The sequence below is a fragment of the Salvelinus alpinus genome, chromosome 25 (genome assembly GCF_045679555.1).
Source record: "Salvelinus alpinus chromosome 25, SLU_Salpinus.1, whole genome shotgun sequence".
Taxonomy (NCBI): Eukaryota; Metazoa; Chordata; class Actinopteri; order Salmoniformes; family Salmonidae; genus Salvelinus; species Salvelinus alpinus.
The window spans coordinates 5,389,868-5,408,494 of NC_092110.1; the positions used below are offsets into that span (position 1 = coordinate 5,389,868).

Sequence of the window (18,627 nt, forward strand, 5' to 3'; positions counted from 1 at the left end):
CTTATTCACTATGATCTGAAAGTCAAGACTGATCCTAGATCAGCACTCTGAGATGCTTTATAAATACAGATCTTATTTTGTTTAGTGCTTTCATGAACACTTTGAGGTGATTCTGTAAAATGAAAAGCGCTTTACAAATGTAATAAATTATTATTGGCCCAGATGGAGAGATTGAAGAGAGGATACTTCCACTACTTCCACTGTACAAACTAGTGCTGTTTTTCGAACAGAACTGTATCGAACTCCATGGAGGGAGATTGGAATAAAAATCCTCTGTGTGCTTGAAATGTAGGCTTCTGCAGAGTGCGTTATATTAGTGGCTTCTCGCACAGAGACAGGGAGGTTGGGCTTCCCTGACTGTGTGTAACTTTCCTGCCTCGGGGTTTTAGCGGAAGATGGATGTTTCTCATTTTGACCTTCAGACAGAGTTCATTTTAGGCCCTCTGTGTGATTTCATTTTGGGCTGCTGCTGCACTGATTAGGCCTATATTCAGACAGGAATCCAGCCAATCTCTTAACATCACTCTTTTCCCCGACACACTTATCTTTTCTCTACTGTTACTACACCACACTAAATGCATGCTACTCTGCTGGTCTTATCTGGAACGTGAACTATCTGTGTCCTTAAAAAAAAGCTCCTGACATCCATGGAGGGGTGCTTTGACTTCATGACTGCTGTCCTCTGCAGTCTGAAGGAGAGGAGATGGAGGGAGAGAGTGGGAGGAAGAGAGAGAGGGAGGGAGAGTGGGGGAGAGAGGGAGAGTGGGGGGGGGAGAGAGAGACAGCGAGAGTGAGCAGAGAGAGCGCTGCTGCTGAGCTAAGGCCACTGACTCCCAACAACGTGTCAACAACATTGTGTCAGATGTCACGGTCTTGATTTCACTGTGATGTAACGGTGTCTGTCCCTGTGCTGTACTTGACGTTTCCCACCCCTGTCCCATTGCATCTTGGGATTGCTCCTGTGCCGGGGAGACGCTGACACTGATGTCATGTCCTGTGACCAAAGAATGCTCCGCGCCCTTGTTGCATAATGCTGGAGCAGCCTACTTGTTCCACACACAGGATGCTGAAGAAAAGTTCTCATCACGGTGGTAGAGACCAGAAGTTAGAGCAGCCTTAAGGGCAGTAAATAGCAGAACGAGGCAGCAAAATAGTGTCCGGTTTATTAACAGTGAAAGGTTGTTCCAGGTGAATGACGAAATCCAATGAATACTTACATTATCTACAAAGGTATTTACAAAATGAACAGACTTTGAATATACAGTTTTAAATATAAATGGGAAACCTAAGCCTCAGGCCTACTCCTCCAAACCAACTATAGCAGGTGGGGTATACCAAGCTGTGGAGAGTCTCCCCACACAGACGACATACCAGAGCTAGAGCTTAACTGAAGCTGGTCCATACCGTTAATCATGGAGCTCTTTACATAAATATGGAATTACATAATGTAACAGCATCTTCATTATACCCACATTAACATATTTAGGCTCTTAACCATTCCTGGCTTATCCTCAAAGCAGGAATACATTCAATTGAATGAATATAGATGAATTTCATAGCAATAGTTCTGCAGGCCAACAGGCGGCAAAACGTATTGTGCAGCCGCTCACCCGTGTGCGCTCCCATTACGCACAGACATGGCGGACAAGAAGTCATAGAGCGCCCCGAGACGCGAACTTCAAACACATTACAATATGGATATAAACACTCTTCTTTCTCGTCGGTGCAGCGAGTGTTCATGTATCTCTGAACGTCGCGTGCACTTGGAAGATTGAAAAAGTGTCAAATACCGCATTTAAATATGAATCTGAAATGCTTCATAATGCCGCTTCACCAAACATTTCCTCGACACAGAATTAGCCTTGCGCACTGTAAATACTCATGCTATTGGCAAAAGAACATCGGTATATACATTTAGGATACATGAATTACTAGATATATGGGGAAACAATTTAGAAGGTGAATTAAATAGTGCGCGTAGGTGACGAGAGCTACCGAGGCAGCTTCGTCACAATCGCACAATGGGTGTGTGGAGCTGTGGGCTTGAGAGAGAGCTTGCATGAGACACCTGGGAGCAGCCGTTGTGGCAGCTGCACTTAGGCCATGCAGCACAAACGAGGCTTAGTTAGCGCAGGCTACTCCTCAACCCGGGAAGTCAACTTTCAATATCCAGGTTTCAGTCATAAAGCCCATAGGCCCCACCTCAGCTGTCATCGGCATATCATCTACACAGGCTAGTGGACATTCCTCCTGCACACAGCACTTTACACCAACAACATATGCATACGCACTTTATGACATGTGCTGGTGTACAAAGGGCTTTTATGAATCAATTTGATTTGACTTGATGATGCAGCCCTTGGTAGAGGAAGCGTCCATCAAAGCTATGTCTAAAAGGGTTGCAACATTACGGTACGTTGATTGTGGTGGTCTTTCTGTGTGTTCTACCTCTCTCCTGGCCTGCTGTTTAGGTTTCCACAGGGTCCTGATGCCCGGCACAATCGAATAAGGCTGGTCGTCGGTAGCAAGAGTCGCAGCAGGGGAGGAAGCATAAAGAAAGCAGCAGTGAGTCCACCACCGGCGGAATGAGTGCTACGGCGACAGAGGAAGCTGACATCCTAACTGTGCTCGTCCTGGTCAAGGAACGATGGAAAGTGGTAAGCGCGCGTGTGTGTGTAAGCGTATGTCGGTGTGTCTCACCGTTAACTTATGTCATGTTTTCACCCCCTCTGCAAGCACCAATTCCTCACAACAAGGCTATCTTTGTCCTCCAAGCGTCGCTTAAGCTCTCCCCTGTGTCCCTATCTTCTCCGTCTCACCTACTGTCCTGGACAGTTTGGGGTCAACTCCCTTTGTGTGCAGTGCACATGCAGCGTTCTGTCACGAAGTGGAGTGGAACTTAATATAGCAGCAGAGTAGCTATTTGTAGCCACTCGGTGTGCTTTTCTCAGCACTCAGGACTTGGCCCTATCCCCCTGTCCTCTCCGCTCCACCAGGGCGTGGTGTGTGTGTGCTTGAGCGTGTGCGCTTGAGCGACGGTGTGTATGCTTGCGGGAGTTTGTGTGTGTGTGTGTGTGTGTGTGTGTGTGTACTTGCACGAGTGTGTGTGTGTGTGTGTGTGTGTGTGTGTGTGTTTGCATGCCCGTGTCTCCTGGCCATCACAGAGCCAACAGGGAGGTGTGAGGTTAGTGTAGCTGGGACTGGGAGGAATACTAGGCAGTAACAAAGTACAGCGCCATGGCTCCACTTCCTGTGTATAGTACTGACTGAGGAACTGATGTTACGCAACTCTGCCACTGCTAATCCATTTGAGATGAGCTGCTTCTGTCACACACAATTGTGTGTGTGAGTGTCTGTGTGTGGATACTGATAAGAGAGGGAGAAACATGTAAATATGTCTGTGGTAATTGGAAGGGGGAAGTTTGGAAGAGGAAGGGTGATGGGAAGATTTGAAAAATAAAATAATGAAGCCTATGTTTTCCACGTTATGACATGATGTTTTGCCTTGGGATGTGTGTGTAGGCAAAGAAGATTGGTGGCGGTGGCTTCGGGGAGATCTACGAGGCGTTGGACCTGCTGACCAGGGTCAGTGTTGCTCTGAAGGTGGAGTCAGCACTGCAGCCCAAACAGGTCCTCAAGATGGAGGTGGCCGTCCTCAAGAAACTCCAGGGTAAGACAGCAATTACCTGCACTTACCCTGCCCGCTGGCTTCTGCCCCCTGCCCACCCTACACTAAACTCAACCACAACCCCCTGCCCACCCTACACTAACTCAACCACAACCCTCTGCCCAAAACTAAACCACAACCCCCTGCCCAAAACTAAACCACAACCCCCTGCCCTAAACTCAACCACAACCCCCTGCCCTAAACTCAACCACAACCCCCTGCCCTAAACTCAACCACAACCCCCTGCCCTAAACTCAACCACAACCCCCTGCCCTAAACTCAACCACAACCCCCTGTTCTAACCTCAACCACAAGTCCCCTGTCCTAACCTCAACCACCTCGGCCCTAAACTCAACCTCTCCTAACCTGACCAGTAGTAATTTAAAAGTACATTAGGTTGAATGTCTAATCTCAATAAATTGAATTTATGTTTTCTTAAAGGTACATGCTCTATTTTATAAGGCAAGGCGATACTGACACTGAAGGGTAATATGCAGAGAGAGAAAACAAGGAAGTGTTGGCAGCGGGGATACAGGACACAGAGTGTAAAAGGGCATCACTACTGGTGTGTATAGGGGGCTCCCGAGTGGCGCAGCGGTCTAAGGCACTGCATCTCAGTGCTTGCGGCGTCACTACAGACACCCTGGTTCGAATTCAGGCTGTATCACAACGGCCGTGATTGGGAGTCCCACAGGGCGGTGCACAATTGGCCCAGCGTCGTCTGGGTTTGGCCGGTGTACGCCGTCATTGTAAATAAGAATTTGTTCATAACTGACTTGCCTAGTTAAATAAGGTTACATTTATAAATGTAAATGACCCTAGCCTGGCTTCAAATCAAACTCTTGATAAAAATCCTCCTTCATAGCAGCGGATCAACAGACCAATTAGGAGAGGAGTTCCTTTGGGGGGCATTTTGTTTTCTTTTTCTTCCTTCCTCTCTCTCTCCTCCCCGGCCTTCTTCCCCTCTGTCTGTCTTTCTGTTTCTCTCTTTCTCTGCTCTCTTTTTTTATTTTCTTGTTTTCCCTCTCTTCCTTCTCCCTGCCCTTTTCCCCTCTCTGTCAGTTTTTGTGTCTCGTTCCCGAAAATCAATGGCCTGAGAAGGATCGTGTTTGCTTTCTAGTGGTTGTGTGTCCGTGTGTGAGTGTGTGCGTGTGTATAATGGTTGTGTGCTGGAGGATTATGGTTCTGTAGCGTCCTGAGGGAAAGAGGATGTAACTTGAAACGTGCTCAACTCTTCCCGTTCTCCCATCCCCCCAACATGTCTCCCCGAGCTTCTTTTTCTCAACCGACATTGACTGAAAGGCTTAAAGGAAGCCTTTTGTAGATTATTTTATGGGAGAGAAAAAAACGTGTATGGTAGGCCTTCTCACACTTCTCGAGCATTTGTACGCCGTCAAATATAATGATGCCGGGAATGGGAGGAGGAAAAGGACGAGAGAGAGAGAGGGGTCGAGAATGGAGTGAAAGATTGAGTGTACGGGAGAGTAAGAGTGGGGTCTCTCCCTGTGCTGAAGGGTGTGGCCGGAGTCGGGCTGTGCAGCAGAGTCTCCTGAGACTTGCACACACACACACACTCCATAAATCAGCATGGGCCACGGGCAAGCTGTCAGAGGCGAGTTGTGGGCTGGATGGGGGGAGGGGGGGGAGGGGCAGTGGAGCACATTGGATGGCCAGTAGAAATATACACGTGCTGATTGGATAAGGATTAGATTAGATTATGCTTGATCGTTTTATCCAAACTATTCTATTCAATATGAATTGTATTCTATTCTCCCCCAGGTAAAGACCACGTGTGTCGCTTTGTCGGGTGCGGCCGCAATGATCGCTTCAACTACGTGGTGATGGAGCTTCAGGGTCGTAACCTGGCCGACCTGCGGAGGAGTATGACGCGGGGCACGTTTACAATCAGCACCACCCTGAGACTGGGACGACAGATACTCGAAGCTATAGAGAGCATCCACTCTGTTGGCTTCCTGCACCGAGACATCAAACCGGTGAGACGGGGTCAGAGGTGTGTGTGTGAGGGGGTAGGGCTGTTGCGGTGACCGTTTTACCGCCACCGCAGTGAAATCCTAGGTGACCGCTGAGTCACGGTAATCTCCTTTTATGCACTCTGGACATGTGTTGGTAGTACCCAACTCACTAACGGTCATCAGGTCACTAATGGTCTGGTACTCAGGTCTCTGTTGTCCCTCTAACCACTCTGACATCAATGCAAATACAATGGAAAATCACATCAAACTCTTATCATCAAAACAGTATGTGCTTTTAAAACTTACCTCACTGTGATTGATCACTTTGAAGAATGAAGTTCAACAACAGGTGAAACTGAGTGGAAAACTCTCTCTCTCTCTCTTCATCTCTCTCTCTTCATCTCTCTCTCTTCATCTCTCTCTCTTCATCTCTCTCTCTTCATCTCTCTCTCTTCATCTCTCTCTCTTCATCTCTCTCTCTTTCTCTCCTTCTCTCTCTCTCTTCCTCTCTCTCTCTCTCTCTCTCTCTTCCTCTCTCTCTCTTCCTCTCTCTCTCTCTCTTTCTCTCTCTTTCTCTCTTTCTCTCTTTCTCTTCCTCTCTCTCTCGCTCTCTCTTCCTCTCTTTCTCTCTTTCTCTTCCTCTCTTTCTCTTCCTCTCTTTCTGTCTCTCTTCCTCTCTCTCTCTCTCTTTCTCTCTTTCTCTTCCTCTCTCTCTCTCTCTTCCTTTCTCTCTCTTTCTTTTCCTCTCTCGCTCTCTCTTCCTCTCTTTCTCTCTCTTCCTCTCTTTCTCTTCCTCTCTTTCTGTCTCTCTTCCTCTCTCTCTCTCTCTCTCTCTCTCTCTCTTTATCTCACTACCTTCTTCTTTCCCCATCTCTCTCCTAGTCCAACTTTGCCATGGGCCGTTTTCCCAGTACCTGTAGGACCTGCTACATGCTGGACTTTGGTCTAGCTCGCCAGTTTACTAACTCCTGCCAAGAGGTCCGACCGGTAAGTGTCTGTGTGGTTAGACACTGGGGGTCGGTTTCCCGGACACAGGTTAAGCCAAGTGCTAGACTAAAAAGCATGCTGAATGGAGAATCTCCATTGAAATAGCTTCTTTAGTCCAGGACTAGGTTTCCATCTATGTCCGGGAAACTGTCTGTGTCTGTCTGTTGAATGTGTGCTATTGTCATGTACGATTCCTCCTATGTTAGTCGTCCAGCAGCTTGTGAAGTCTCTCTTTCTCCCCCAGCCACGACCAGTAGCAGGTTTCAGAGGTACAGTCCGCTACGCGTCCGTCAATGCACACAAGAACAAGGAGATGGGTCGGCATGACGACCTGTGGTCTCTCTTCTACATGCTGGTGGAGTTCATGGTTGGCCAGTTGCCATGGCGAAAGATCAAAGACAAGGTAAGCATCTAGCTTGAACATTCCTTCCTGTGCGCCGACCAATCAGCAGTCTCTGAAATAATAGTCAGGATACAGACGTACATGACTCGTAGTGGCAACGTTACCTTCGGCTAACACTGACTTACGTCACAGCTCTTGACGTCACTGCATATGAATGTACACATGCTCCTGTGTGCATAGATAAAATAGTTCCATCGTAACATGTGTGAACCCTCCCCAGGAGCATGTAGGGAAGCTGAAGGACACCTATGACCACAGGCTCATGCTGAAACACCTGCCTGCTGAGTTCACTGTCTTCCTGGATCACATCTCTAACCTGGACTACTTCACCAAACCAGACTATCAGGTAACTGTGTGTGCGGGTGGTAACATGACATATCTCTCTCCCTGAACCTACTGCATGTGTGTGTATACGGTATCTGTATCTGTTAACTGTTTAGAACTAAGCACTGCGTTAGTTCCATGTGTCAATATACAGTAAGTCACAGTTAGGGCTGTTGCGGTGACCGTATTACCGCCACGCTGGTGGTCACGAGTCATGAAGGCAGTCAAATTCCACGCGACCGTTTAGTCATGGTAATTAGGCTTCTCCAAGCTCTGATGCTGCTGATGGTCGTTAGTAACTTAACAAACTTGCTCACTGCCTGGTACTCAGCACTCTATTGTCCCTCTAATCACTCTGACATCAATGCAAATGTCTTTGAAAATCGAATCAAACACATGAGCTCATGTTGCGCAACATTTCAATAGGCTATGCAGTAGCGTGAGATAACAGAGTGATGGCTTCTACTTAAAAGGAGGATCAGTATAGGTTAGGCCTACTGTATTTATTTCTCAACTTTCCTAATATTAAGCACACTGCTTCTCTTTACAACAGGAGAATAGCCTTCCTGACCGGCATGAAAATCAACCACGGGGAAAAGCGTCCTCCGTTCGCTATTTAAGTGCATAGATGGTCCTTTCTAAATTAAAACAAATTTCACACGTAGCTTATTTAGTATATGTAAAGATTATTTCAAGAACAGTGTGATGGGTGACAATATTAGCCCATCACTTGTGAATGATATTTTTTCACTTGTGAATGATGCCCAGCACAAGAAGCAATGTATTTTTTTGCCACATTTTCGAATCATAGTCGCACACCTCGTGTAGCCTAGCCCATAGACCTATATGTTTTAATAAGGTTTGTATCACAACTAAAGTGGATCGAGCCTGAAATACATAAGCAGCATATGAGTATCAAGTTTGGGGAAGATCATTTTCACATAAAAATGCACCTTTTATAATAGAAGCATTACATGCATAATTGGGTTTAGGGTCACTTTTGATAATGGTGTTTTCCATTAATGCAACATTCGCACTTATAGCCTACTACCGTGTGCGCATTGCTGCGCTTATAATGTGAGGAAATAGCCTAATAGTTGATCAACATTTTAAGTTAAACGTTCTGATTTGTTGCGTCAGCCTCATTGCGTAAAAAAGCTTTTTTTTATGCTAGTGGTCATATTAATTTGGGATCTATCGCATCCCACAACAGTCCCAGACGGTTTGGAATATTTATTTCTCGCACAGAATAGAATAGGTCGACCTTTTGTACTATGGGGGGATAGTAGATTGACATAGGCTACTTCTTTTGCTGTTCGCTAGGCCTACTCATCTTGTTGGCTGATGAAAAGGAAATGTGGACAGTTCTTCCAATATCTTCAATATGCACCTTGGAATTGGATAAGGAGTGGCGCAGTTGCGTCCCCGATGTGTCTGTCTTCACTTGTAGCCTGTGAGAAAGACCCAATCACATGATGGAGCGCGCAGCACTCAGCAAGAAGGGTACAATGGCCACTGGCTGCAAAAGGCATGGATTATTTTAGGGTGCATTACCTCCACACAAAGGGGATGCCACCGTGAAATTCTAGGCATTATCAAGTGCTTGTCAAATTGTGAATGAGTGACTGATGTGGTGTGTACAGCCTGGGCAAAAAACAAAGCAGAGCTCATGCCTTTCAAGCAACTTTTTTCAAATCATCATTAGAGCACCAGCTGTTCCGGACGACTGTGTGATCATTCTCTGCATAGCCGATGTGAGCAAGACCTTTAAACAGGTCAACATTCACAAAGCCGCGGGGCCAGACGGATTAACAGGACGTGTACTCAAAGCATGCGCGGACCAACTGGCAAGTGTCTTCACTGACATTTTTAACCTCTCCCTGGCCGAGTCTGTAATACCTATCTATGTTTCAAGCAAACCACCATAGTCCCTGTGCCCAAGAAAGCGAAGCTAACCTGCCTAAATGACTACCGCCCCGTAGCACTCATGTCGGTAGCCATGAAGTGCTTTGAAAGGCTGGTCATGGCTCACATCAGCACCATCATGCTAGAAACCCTAGACCCACTCTAATTCGCACACCGCCCCAACAGATCCACAGATGACGCAATCTCAATCACACTCCACACTGCCCTTTCCCACCTGGACAAAAGGAACACCTATTTGAGAATGTTTTTCATTGACTACAGCTTAGCGTTCAACACCATAGTGCCCACAAAGCTAAGGACCTGGGACTAAACACCTCCCTCTGCAATTGGATCCTGAACTTCCTGACGGGCCGACCCCCAGGGGGTAAGGGTAGGTAACACATCTGCCACGCTGATCCTCAACACTGGGACCCCTCAGGGCTGTGTGCTTAGTCCCCTACCGGTATTCCATGTTCACCCACGACTGCATGGCCAAGCACAACTCCAACACCGTCGTTAAGTTTACTGACGACACAACAGTGGTAGGCCTGATCACCGACAACGAGGAGACAGCCTATAGGGAGGCTCTCTATAGGCTCTATAACCTCTCTCTCAATGTGAGTGAGACAAAGGAGGTGATCGTGGACTATATGAAAAGGCGAGCTGAACAGGCCCCCATTAACATCGACGGGCCTGAAGTGGAGCGGGTCGAGAGTTTCAAGTTCCCTGGTGTCCACATCACCAACAAACTATCACGGTCCAAACACACCAAGACAGTTGTGGAGAGGGCATGACAACACCTTTTCCCCCTCAAGTGACTGAAAAGATTTGTCATGGGTCCCCAGTTCCTCAATGTTCTACAGTTGAACCATCGAGAGCATCCTGACCGGTTGCATCACTGCCTGGTATAGAAACTGCTCGGCATCTGACCCTAATGGCACTACAGAGGGAAGTGGGTTCTGCTCGTACATCACTGGGGCCAAGCTTCCTGACATCCAGGACATATATACTAGGCGGTGTCAGAGGAAGGCCAAAACTCCAGTCAGCCGTCATAGGCTGTTCTCTTTGCTACCGCACGGCAAACGGTACCGGAGCACCAAGTCTAGGACCAAAAAGCTCCTTAACAGCTTCTACCCCCAAGCCATAAGACTGCTGAACAACTAATCAAATGGCCACCCAGACTATTTACATTGCCCCCCCCCTCTGTTGTTTTTTACACTGCTGCTACTCGCTGTTTATTATCTATGCATAGTCACTTTACAAATTACCTTGACTAACCTGTACCCCTGCACATTGATTCGGTACTGGTACCCCCTGTATATAGCCTTGTTATTGTTATGTAAATTGATTGTGTTACTTTTTGTTTAATTACATTTTTTTTTTAACTTTAGTTTATTTCGTAAATATTTTATTAACTCTATTTCTTCAACTGCGTTGTTGGTTAAGGGCTTGTAAGTAAGCATTTCACGGTAAGGTCTACCTACACCTGTTGTATTCGGCGCATTTGACAAATAACATTTGATTTGATTTGATTTTGTTACATGGATTTATTAGACTTGTTAAAATGTAGATTTTAGCCAGCAGATGCTAAATGTGTTTATGTTAATTAACGGTCAATTACCGTGAGACCGACAGTTATTTGCTTGACAATCACCGGCTGACTAAATTTTGTGATCGCCACAGCCCTATTCACAGTCAATTTTTGTCTATGAAGGCGAGGAGACAGAATAAAGAAGGATTTTTAAGCCTTGAGACAATTGAGACATGGATTGTGTATGTTAAAAATGTAAGTGCCTTTGAACAGGATACGGTAGTAGGTGCCAGGCGCACCAGTTTATGTCAAGAACTGCAATGCTCCTAGGTTTTTCACACTCAACAGTTTCCTGTGTGTATCAGGAATGGTCCACCACTCAAAGGGCATCCAGTCGACTTGACACAGCTCTGGGAAGCTTTGGAGTCAACATGGGCCAGCATCCCCGTGGGGTGCGCAACTCAATATTAGGATGTCGTGCCTTATGTTTGGTATACTCAGTGTCTTTTTGCAGAATGACTGATTGTCTACATAATATTGGATTGTCTTCAAAATGCCATAGCAGTGAGTGTCTGAATGTCTGATCGTTCTTGGAGTACTAAGTATCAGTCAGCCAGTCAGTCAGTGATGTCGTACAAGCCCTTAGGTATCTCAGGATATGACATCATGTGACTTCCTGTTGTGTCGTAGCTGCTGATGTCAGTGTTTGACAACAGTATGAAGACCTACAACGTGGTGGAGAATGACCCGTATGACTGGGAGAGGACTGGGTCGGATGGTACTCTGACCATCAACGCCACAGCCACCACACCACAGCACCACACACGCCTCACGCCTGCACACATGGGGTAAGAGACTGGGAATCATGGACTAGCTGTTTGAAAGTCCACTGAGGTTTTAGGGGTTTCTTGTCTCTTTCACAATCGCACACTGGTTTTAAAAACAACTATAACTTGTTTACAGAATGAATGAATCTACCTGTTGAATGAATGGATGAATCTTCCAGTTGCTGTCAGTTAGTGACACCATAGTAACATCTACTCTATGATTCCAGAATGGCGAATGCGTCCCTGGTCCCTGGGGACCTGGCGAGGGAGAACACAGACGACGTGCTGCAGGACGAGCAGCTCAGTGACAATGGGGAGAACAACCCTCCTCCAGAACGCCTCCCTGGATCCCCCAGCATGCCCCGGGCCAACCAGGAAGCTGACGTCTGGGAGATGCTGGACCGTGACCGCAACCGCATCAGGACAGCTGTCTGGAAGGTACACACACACACACGTGAACACACCCACACACACGTGAACACACACCCACACACACACACACACCAGCACACACGTATACACACCCATATCCCTTACCACTCCATCCCCTGGTTCCATCCCCACCAGGCAGCCACAGAGGAGGAGCACAGCAACAACCAGGGGGGTCTCCAGAGCCCACACGCCAACCCCAGTCTGGGCTCTCCTGTCCGGGTACACTCTGAGATGGTGGGGGCCTCAGGGCAGGACGGTGGTGGTCCTCTGCTCAGGAAGCTTCGTAACATCCACAGCTTTGAGCTGGACAGGAGGTTGACCCTAGAGGCCAAGCCCAGCCCTGAACGCTTCCTGGAGGCATGGTCAGTACCCTTACTAACCACCTGTATCTCTATGCTTCTACGCTATTACTTGCAATCAGGAATGGGACTTAGCTGAGAAATAAATGTATTAGTACTAGAAAGCTGGGATCCTTCTCTTTTTAGCGGCAACCATCAAAACTCTGCTTTCACACGAGATTGCATGTAGAAATGTCTGGACTCATAAGAACACTTATTTCACTACATGCGTCAAACCTGTTTGAGGAACAGCCTCTCGCTGCACGACAGGTGATATTCTACCTAAACTCTGTATGCCATGGGCTCTCTAACCCAGTTCCTGCAGCTACCTGGTGCTTAATTTTGGGAAACTAAGTGAAATCTGTTTTGGAACATCGACAGAAACATGTTTTCCCAACCAAATATATTTTATTAAGCTGTTGACAGCCCCTCTCCCTCTACGCGCTCGAGAAAGGAATGAACAAATTCACTATAATCGTAGACAAACTACTCTTAAGCCACCCTGCGCAATCAGTGAACCAACATCATCGACTTGGCCTATTCGTTCTCTCCCAGACTCATGGACAGAACGTTTGGAGCGGAGCATAAGGCCATCCAGTATTCATAATAACAGTCCACACTCAAAGGTGATTACTAGAGTTTTGTTGAATTTTGTATATTAGGCTATTGTTATTTTAATTCAGGCTTTTTGGGGGGGGATTGAGGCCGTATAGACCTATGCTTATGTATAAACTCTAAAATGCAATGGGTGTTCTACATGCAACTTCTTAAATGCTTAAATGAATCACCACTTTAGTAAGAGTCCATTTCGTTGCGTATCCAATTGGTAGTTACAGTCTTGTCTCATTGCTGCAACTCCCGTACGGACTCGGGAGAGGCGAAGGTCAAGAGCAGTGCGTCCTCCGAAACACGACCCAACCAAGCTGCACTGTTTCTTGACACAATGCCCACTTATCCCGGAAACCAGCCGCGCCAATGTGTCGCGATGGGACAAGGACATCCCTGCCGGCCAAACCCTCCCCTAACCCGGATGACACTGGGCCAATTGTGCGCCGCCCCATGGTTCTCCCGGTCGCAGCCGGCTGCGACAGAGCCTGGACTCGAACCCAGAATCTAGTGGCACAGCTAGTGCCATAGACCACTGCGCCACTCGGGAGGCCGAGTGTTTGTGATTTTCAAATGTATTTGCATTGATGTCAGAGTGGTTAGAGGAACAATAGAGACCTGAGTACCAGACAATTTGTGACCTGATGATCGTTAGAGAGTTGGGTACTACCAACGCATCAGTGCCATTCATGTCAAAGCGCATAGGAGATTACCGTGACTCAAACGGTCACGTGGAATTTGACTGCGGTCATGACTGCAGGTGTGGAGGTAATACGGTCACCGCAACAGCCCTACTCCTGTCCTGTCTTTTCTGAATGCCCTTGACTTTAAGGTGTTCTCTACATAAGAACACCTGCCAAATGACTAACATGTTAATGTCTTTCTGTCTGGCTGTCTCTCTCTCTCTCTCTCTCTCTCTCTCTCTCTCTCTCTCTCTCTCTCTCTCTCTCTCTCTCTCTCTCTCTCTCTCTCTCTCTCTCTCTCTCTCTCTCTCCAGCTCAGTGAAGCAGCAGGGTTGTGGGCAGGAGAAGGGGTCTGAGGTGGGCCAGGGTCTGTCTGTACCCGCTGTTGGTGCCACAGCGCTAGGTCGAGCTGGTGGCTCTGACCGAGTCTGGCACTACGACGAGGAGTTCATATCTGGTGGTGGCACCAACGGTAGCTCGCCCAAACCTGTCTCCCCTCACTCCCCTGGCTCCCTGGAGCAAGGCGAGGGGGCACCCAGCAGCGGCGGCTTCGTGGCCCTCAACCTGAGCTCCGGCAGGGGGGAGGTGGACTCCAGGGAGTGGGTGATGGTGGAGAGGCCCAGCGAATCCCCAGGGACAGGAACTGGGGCGAAGGCTACGACCAGCCCCTCTGAGGAGGAAGAAGAGGACCTGGAGGTGCTGGAGGTACCCCTGGGGGCAGGGGAGGGGTCAAGGGGGAGCCCAAGTCCTGGTCAGGTCCATGGGGACAGGAATGGGAACCTCCAGGGGTCACCAGGGTCCAGGAGAGGACCCCCTAGAGTGGACAGGCTGGAGCTGAGTGTGGGACACCCGGGAAGCCTGCCCCCCATCACCCCGACTAGCCCTGCTGAGGGCCTGACTGAGGGAGTACTCACACAGGTAAGGACCTGTCGTGTCTTTGGCTATGCCGGATTAAGTGATATGACATGCTATTCTATAAAATCCTTTCTATGTAATTAATATTACCTGATTGAGCTAATCATGTAAATGTAATTAACTAGAAAGTTGGGGCACCACGAAATAATATTTATAGAGCAGTTATCTTCCGAATAAACTCTTAAAGACCTAGTAATATTTTACATCAATAGCAGTCAATATTTATCGTCACCTTATTTCAGTCTCATCTGAAAGTTGTAAATTCTTGGTTATCTTCACGAACCCTGGCTAACAAGTTGAATCAGCAATACAAAATTGGGTTTAATTATTTATTTACTAAATACCTAACTAATCACACAGAATTACATATACACAGAATTAATCATACCTTGATTACAAATGATGTCATAAAGGAAAATGTCCCTAGCGGACGGAACAGATATGACAGCTGGTTACACAAAGAAAAGGGGGTTGGGTTTGAGTGAAAGAGCGGGAAGACTGAAGAACAAAGGGAGAAGCGATGTCTCTATCGGGCCGTAGGCAGCTACTGTATCGTAAATACAGAATCTTATGCATTCTAAATTACCGCCCATTTGGAAAAGGAAAATGCTATAAATATTTACTCTGAGCTGCGCTTCAATAGGTTGTTGGTAGATGGAAGCCCGTGTTGCCCAACAGAGTCCTTTGTCCTTTGAAGTGTGTCTCTGGTGGTGAACGGATTACGTTGTAGTGTCGTCGTTGTGTGGTAGACGGGATACTCTGTCTCTTCTCTTCTAGCCCTCGTTTACAGCGGCCGTTGCTAACTCAACGGCTAGGAGGTATCACTTCTGTAGTGAATAAGAGTTCAAAGTTCATACCATTCGCAACCAAAGCTCACGCTGAGGTTGGCTTCGTTCTGTAGTTATTATCTGAATCCTTCTGACATCGGACCGTCATCCTAATGTACCGTTTCGTCAAGGGCTTATATAGTGGAGGGAGAAGGGTGTGTTTCATAGTTTATAAACCATGTGTCTTCAAGGGGCGGGCCACTGATTGAGCAGAGCCCTAACCTTATGAAAACCCAAATCTCTCATTTGGAAGCTAAAGTTACATTTCATCTTTTCACAAATAATTTTATATTTAAACATTTGAATTGCACAACAATTACATGTGAATCGGATAACTATAATGTGTAGACTTTCCCGGATACAGTTTAGGTCGTCCCGTCATCAGTCATAATGTCTCAGATGACAACCGAACTGACATCATATTCATTAAGTACCAACGCATATTTTCAACTGGTTCTATTACCGAAATATGGTTCCTTTCCCTCCACTTGTTTGATGTTCCCAGACTCTCTATGTTTAACAAAGAGTCCCTCTGTAGAGTCAAGAGAGAGGGAAGGGAGAAAGGTATTTATGGGGGGGGGTCATAAACCTTACCCACAGGCCAACGTCATGACAGACCTCATGGACTAGTATTGCACAGTTCACTGTAACACACTTCACTATTATATTACATACCTCACTGTAACACACTTCACTATTATATTACATACGTCACTATAACACACTCACTATTATATACTTCACTGTAACAAACTTCACCTTTATATTACATACCTCACTGTAACACACTTCACTATTATATTACATACTTCACTGTAACACACATCACTATTACATCTCGCTGTAACACACTTCACTATTACATCTCGCTGTAACACACTTCACTATTATATTACATACTTCACTGTAACACACTTCACTATTACATCTCGCTGTAACACACTTCACTATTATATTACATACTTCACTGTAACACACTTCACTATTACATCTCGCTGTAACACACTTCACCATTATATTACATACCTCACTGTAACACACTTCACTATTACATCTCGCTGTAACACACTTCACCATTATATTACATACCTCACTGTAACACACTTCACTATTATATACTTCACTGTAACACACTTCACCTTTATATTACATACCTCGCTGTAACACACTTCACTATTATATTACATACTTCACTGTAACACATGTCACTATTACGTACCTCATTGTAACACACTTAACTATTATATTACATACCTCATTGTAACACATGTCACTATTATATTACATACTTCACTGTAACACACATCACTATTACATCTCACTGTAACACACTTCACTATTATATTACATACTTCGCTGTAACACACTTCACTATTACATCTCGCTGTAACACACTTCACTATTATATTACATACTTCACTGTAACACACTTCACTATTATATTACATGCTTAACTGTAATACACTTCCCTATTAAATACCTCACTGTAACTCACATCACTATTACATACCTCACACAGGTAAAGACATATCATGCAATGTTCACTGAAAGTGTAATACACCTTGCACAGAACTAGACACGGTAGGATACTTCATTCATCTGGGTCAACAGTATCATCTTGCTGTGGATTGAAGTGAAATGTGATTGTGATCACTAATGTCATGTGAGCTTGTTTCTTTTCTTGTGTGAGCTTGGTAAAGCTACAGATACTCCTCAGACAATGGTTTTGTTTGAGAGTGGCTGTTGCTTGAAAGGGCACTTTGATTTGCATTTGATATCATTATTTGCTCTTTATTTACAACTTTCGTTTGCTATGTTGATTTTTCTACGCTTGAATTCTTGTCCTGGGTTGACCCTTTCACACACGGTGCTATATGAAGAAATAGATTGTACACTGACTCATGGGATTCCTCTAAGGAGACGTTTTAGATCTCAGGATTCCTCCCACCTCGCCGCCCGCTCCCGCAAAGTTTTAAATATATGCTATACTCCTCCTTTCTCACCTCCACCCCCACCCCCATGCCAATCCGCCCATTTCCCCCACTCTCTTCTCTCCCCACTCCACCTTCACCTCTTCCCATTTCTCTCCCCGCACTCTACCTGTTCAAACCATCTCTCCTCTTTCACCACCTTCCCTCTCTTTTCACCCTCCCTCTCATCACCTCTCACGTCACACTCCCTCTCCTCCTCCTCTCCCATCCCCCTCTCCCTCCCTTCCTCTGTCCCTCCCTCCTTCCCTTTCCCCCCTCCTTCCCTCTCCCCCCTCCTCCCTTACTCTTAGCTCCCCACCTCTCCTCCGTCCCTGCCTGAGGAGGTTTTGGCCAGGACGTCCAGTCCTCTGCTCCTGCGTTCCCCCAGCCCGCACACCCAGACCCTCCTCACCACCCTGTCGGACCCCCTGCACCAAAGGGACCCTCCTGGAATGAGGCACAGCTATTCAGCCAACCACCACCACCAACAGCACCTCCTCCGTCCCACCTCCTGTTCCTCCTGCCACGCCTCCCTACCTCCACCACCTCACCCCGGTTCCGCCCGTAACCAATCGCCCACCGGGCGCAGGAAACTGCCCGCGATCCCGGCGGGTGCCGCCAACAGCAAGTTCCCTTCCGTTATACGCATCACACGTGCCCAACTCCAGCAGGTGATGACCAAGCCGCCCACTCTGCCCCGAGGCCGCTAACCAATCAGTCGTATCTATCTTAACCATAACACACCGCCTACCTTCCTCCCTCAGCTATTAGTTACTTACCGTCCTTTTTTACACGTTTTGTTTGGTTGTTCCATTTGCTTCTTTTCTGTTTCCTTTTGCTGCTCGTGCGTTTGTTTGGCTGTTGTGTTGTCATGTTGTTGTGTTGTCATCAGGCAGGCTGCTCTCTCCAGGGAACAGCAGATGATTGTGATGCAGACTGAGCACGCTCAGATCAATGTGTCCTCGTGTCAGGGGAAGGAATTCGGTCTATTCTATTTCAATTCCTTTTCAATTCAGTCAATTCAGAATGTAAACTGAAATTGCACTTCCACTTTTCTTTATTGAAAAGCGACGTTGAAAATTGGAATTGGAATGTCAGTTTACTTCCTGAATTGAACTAGAATTGAGCCCAACCCTGCTCAGGGAGCTTTCTGATTGGAGTACGTGTGTGTTTAGAATGTGGAGCCATGACAACAGGTTACGTGACAGTAACTTTTGTTTTGGTGATTGTCTCTGTCTT

At 46.7% G+C, this 18,627-nt stretch overlaps 1 protein-coding gene across 3 annotated transcripts in view; it reads left to right on the forward strand.

The window, feature by feature from the left end:
- LOC139553247 (tau-tubulin kinase 2-like) overlaps nucleotides 1-18,627 on the forward strand; it is a 35,331-nt gene that overhangs the window by 9,406 nt on the left and 7,298 nt on the right. For 2 of the 3 annotated variants that reach the window (XM_071365374.1, XM_071365373.1), the window contains exons 2-12: nucleotides 2,472-2,657; nucleotides 3,523-3,670; nucleotides 5,447-5,661; nucleotides 6,523-6,627; nucleotides 6,872-7,030; nucleotides 7,251-7,376; nucleotides 11,481-11,638; nucleotides 11,845-12,055; nucleotides 12,185-12,411; nucleotides 13,991-14,594; nucleotides 17,700-18,059. In XM_071365374.1, the coding sequence (XP_071221475.1) occupies nucleotides 2,586-2,657; nucleotides 3,523-3,670; nucleotides 5,447-5,661; nucleotides 6,523-6,627; nucleotides 6,872-7,030; nucleotides 7,251-7,376; nucleotides 11,481-11,638; nucleotides 11,845-12,055; nucleotides 12,185-12,411; nucleotides 13,991-14,594; nucleotides 17,700-18,059 (2,385 nt within the window). In that variant the 5' untranslated portion in view covers nucleotides 2,472-2,585. The remainder of the gene's footprint in view (nucleotides 1-2,471; nucleotides 2,658-3,522; nucleotides 3,671-5,446; nucleotides 5,662-6,522; nucleotides 6,628-6,871; nucleotides 7,031-7,250; nucleotides 7,377-11,480; nucleotides 11,639-11,844; nucleotides 12,056-12,184; nucleotides 12,412-13,990; nucleotides 14,595-17,699; nucleotides 18,060-18,627) is intronic. The other variant, XM_071365375.1, reaches the window with a different exon arrangement.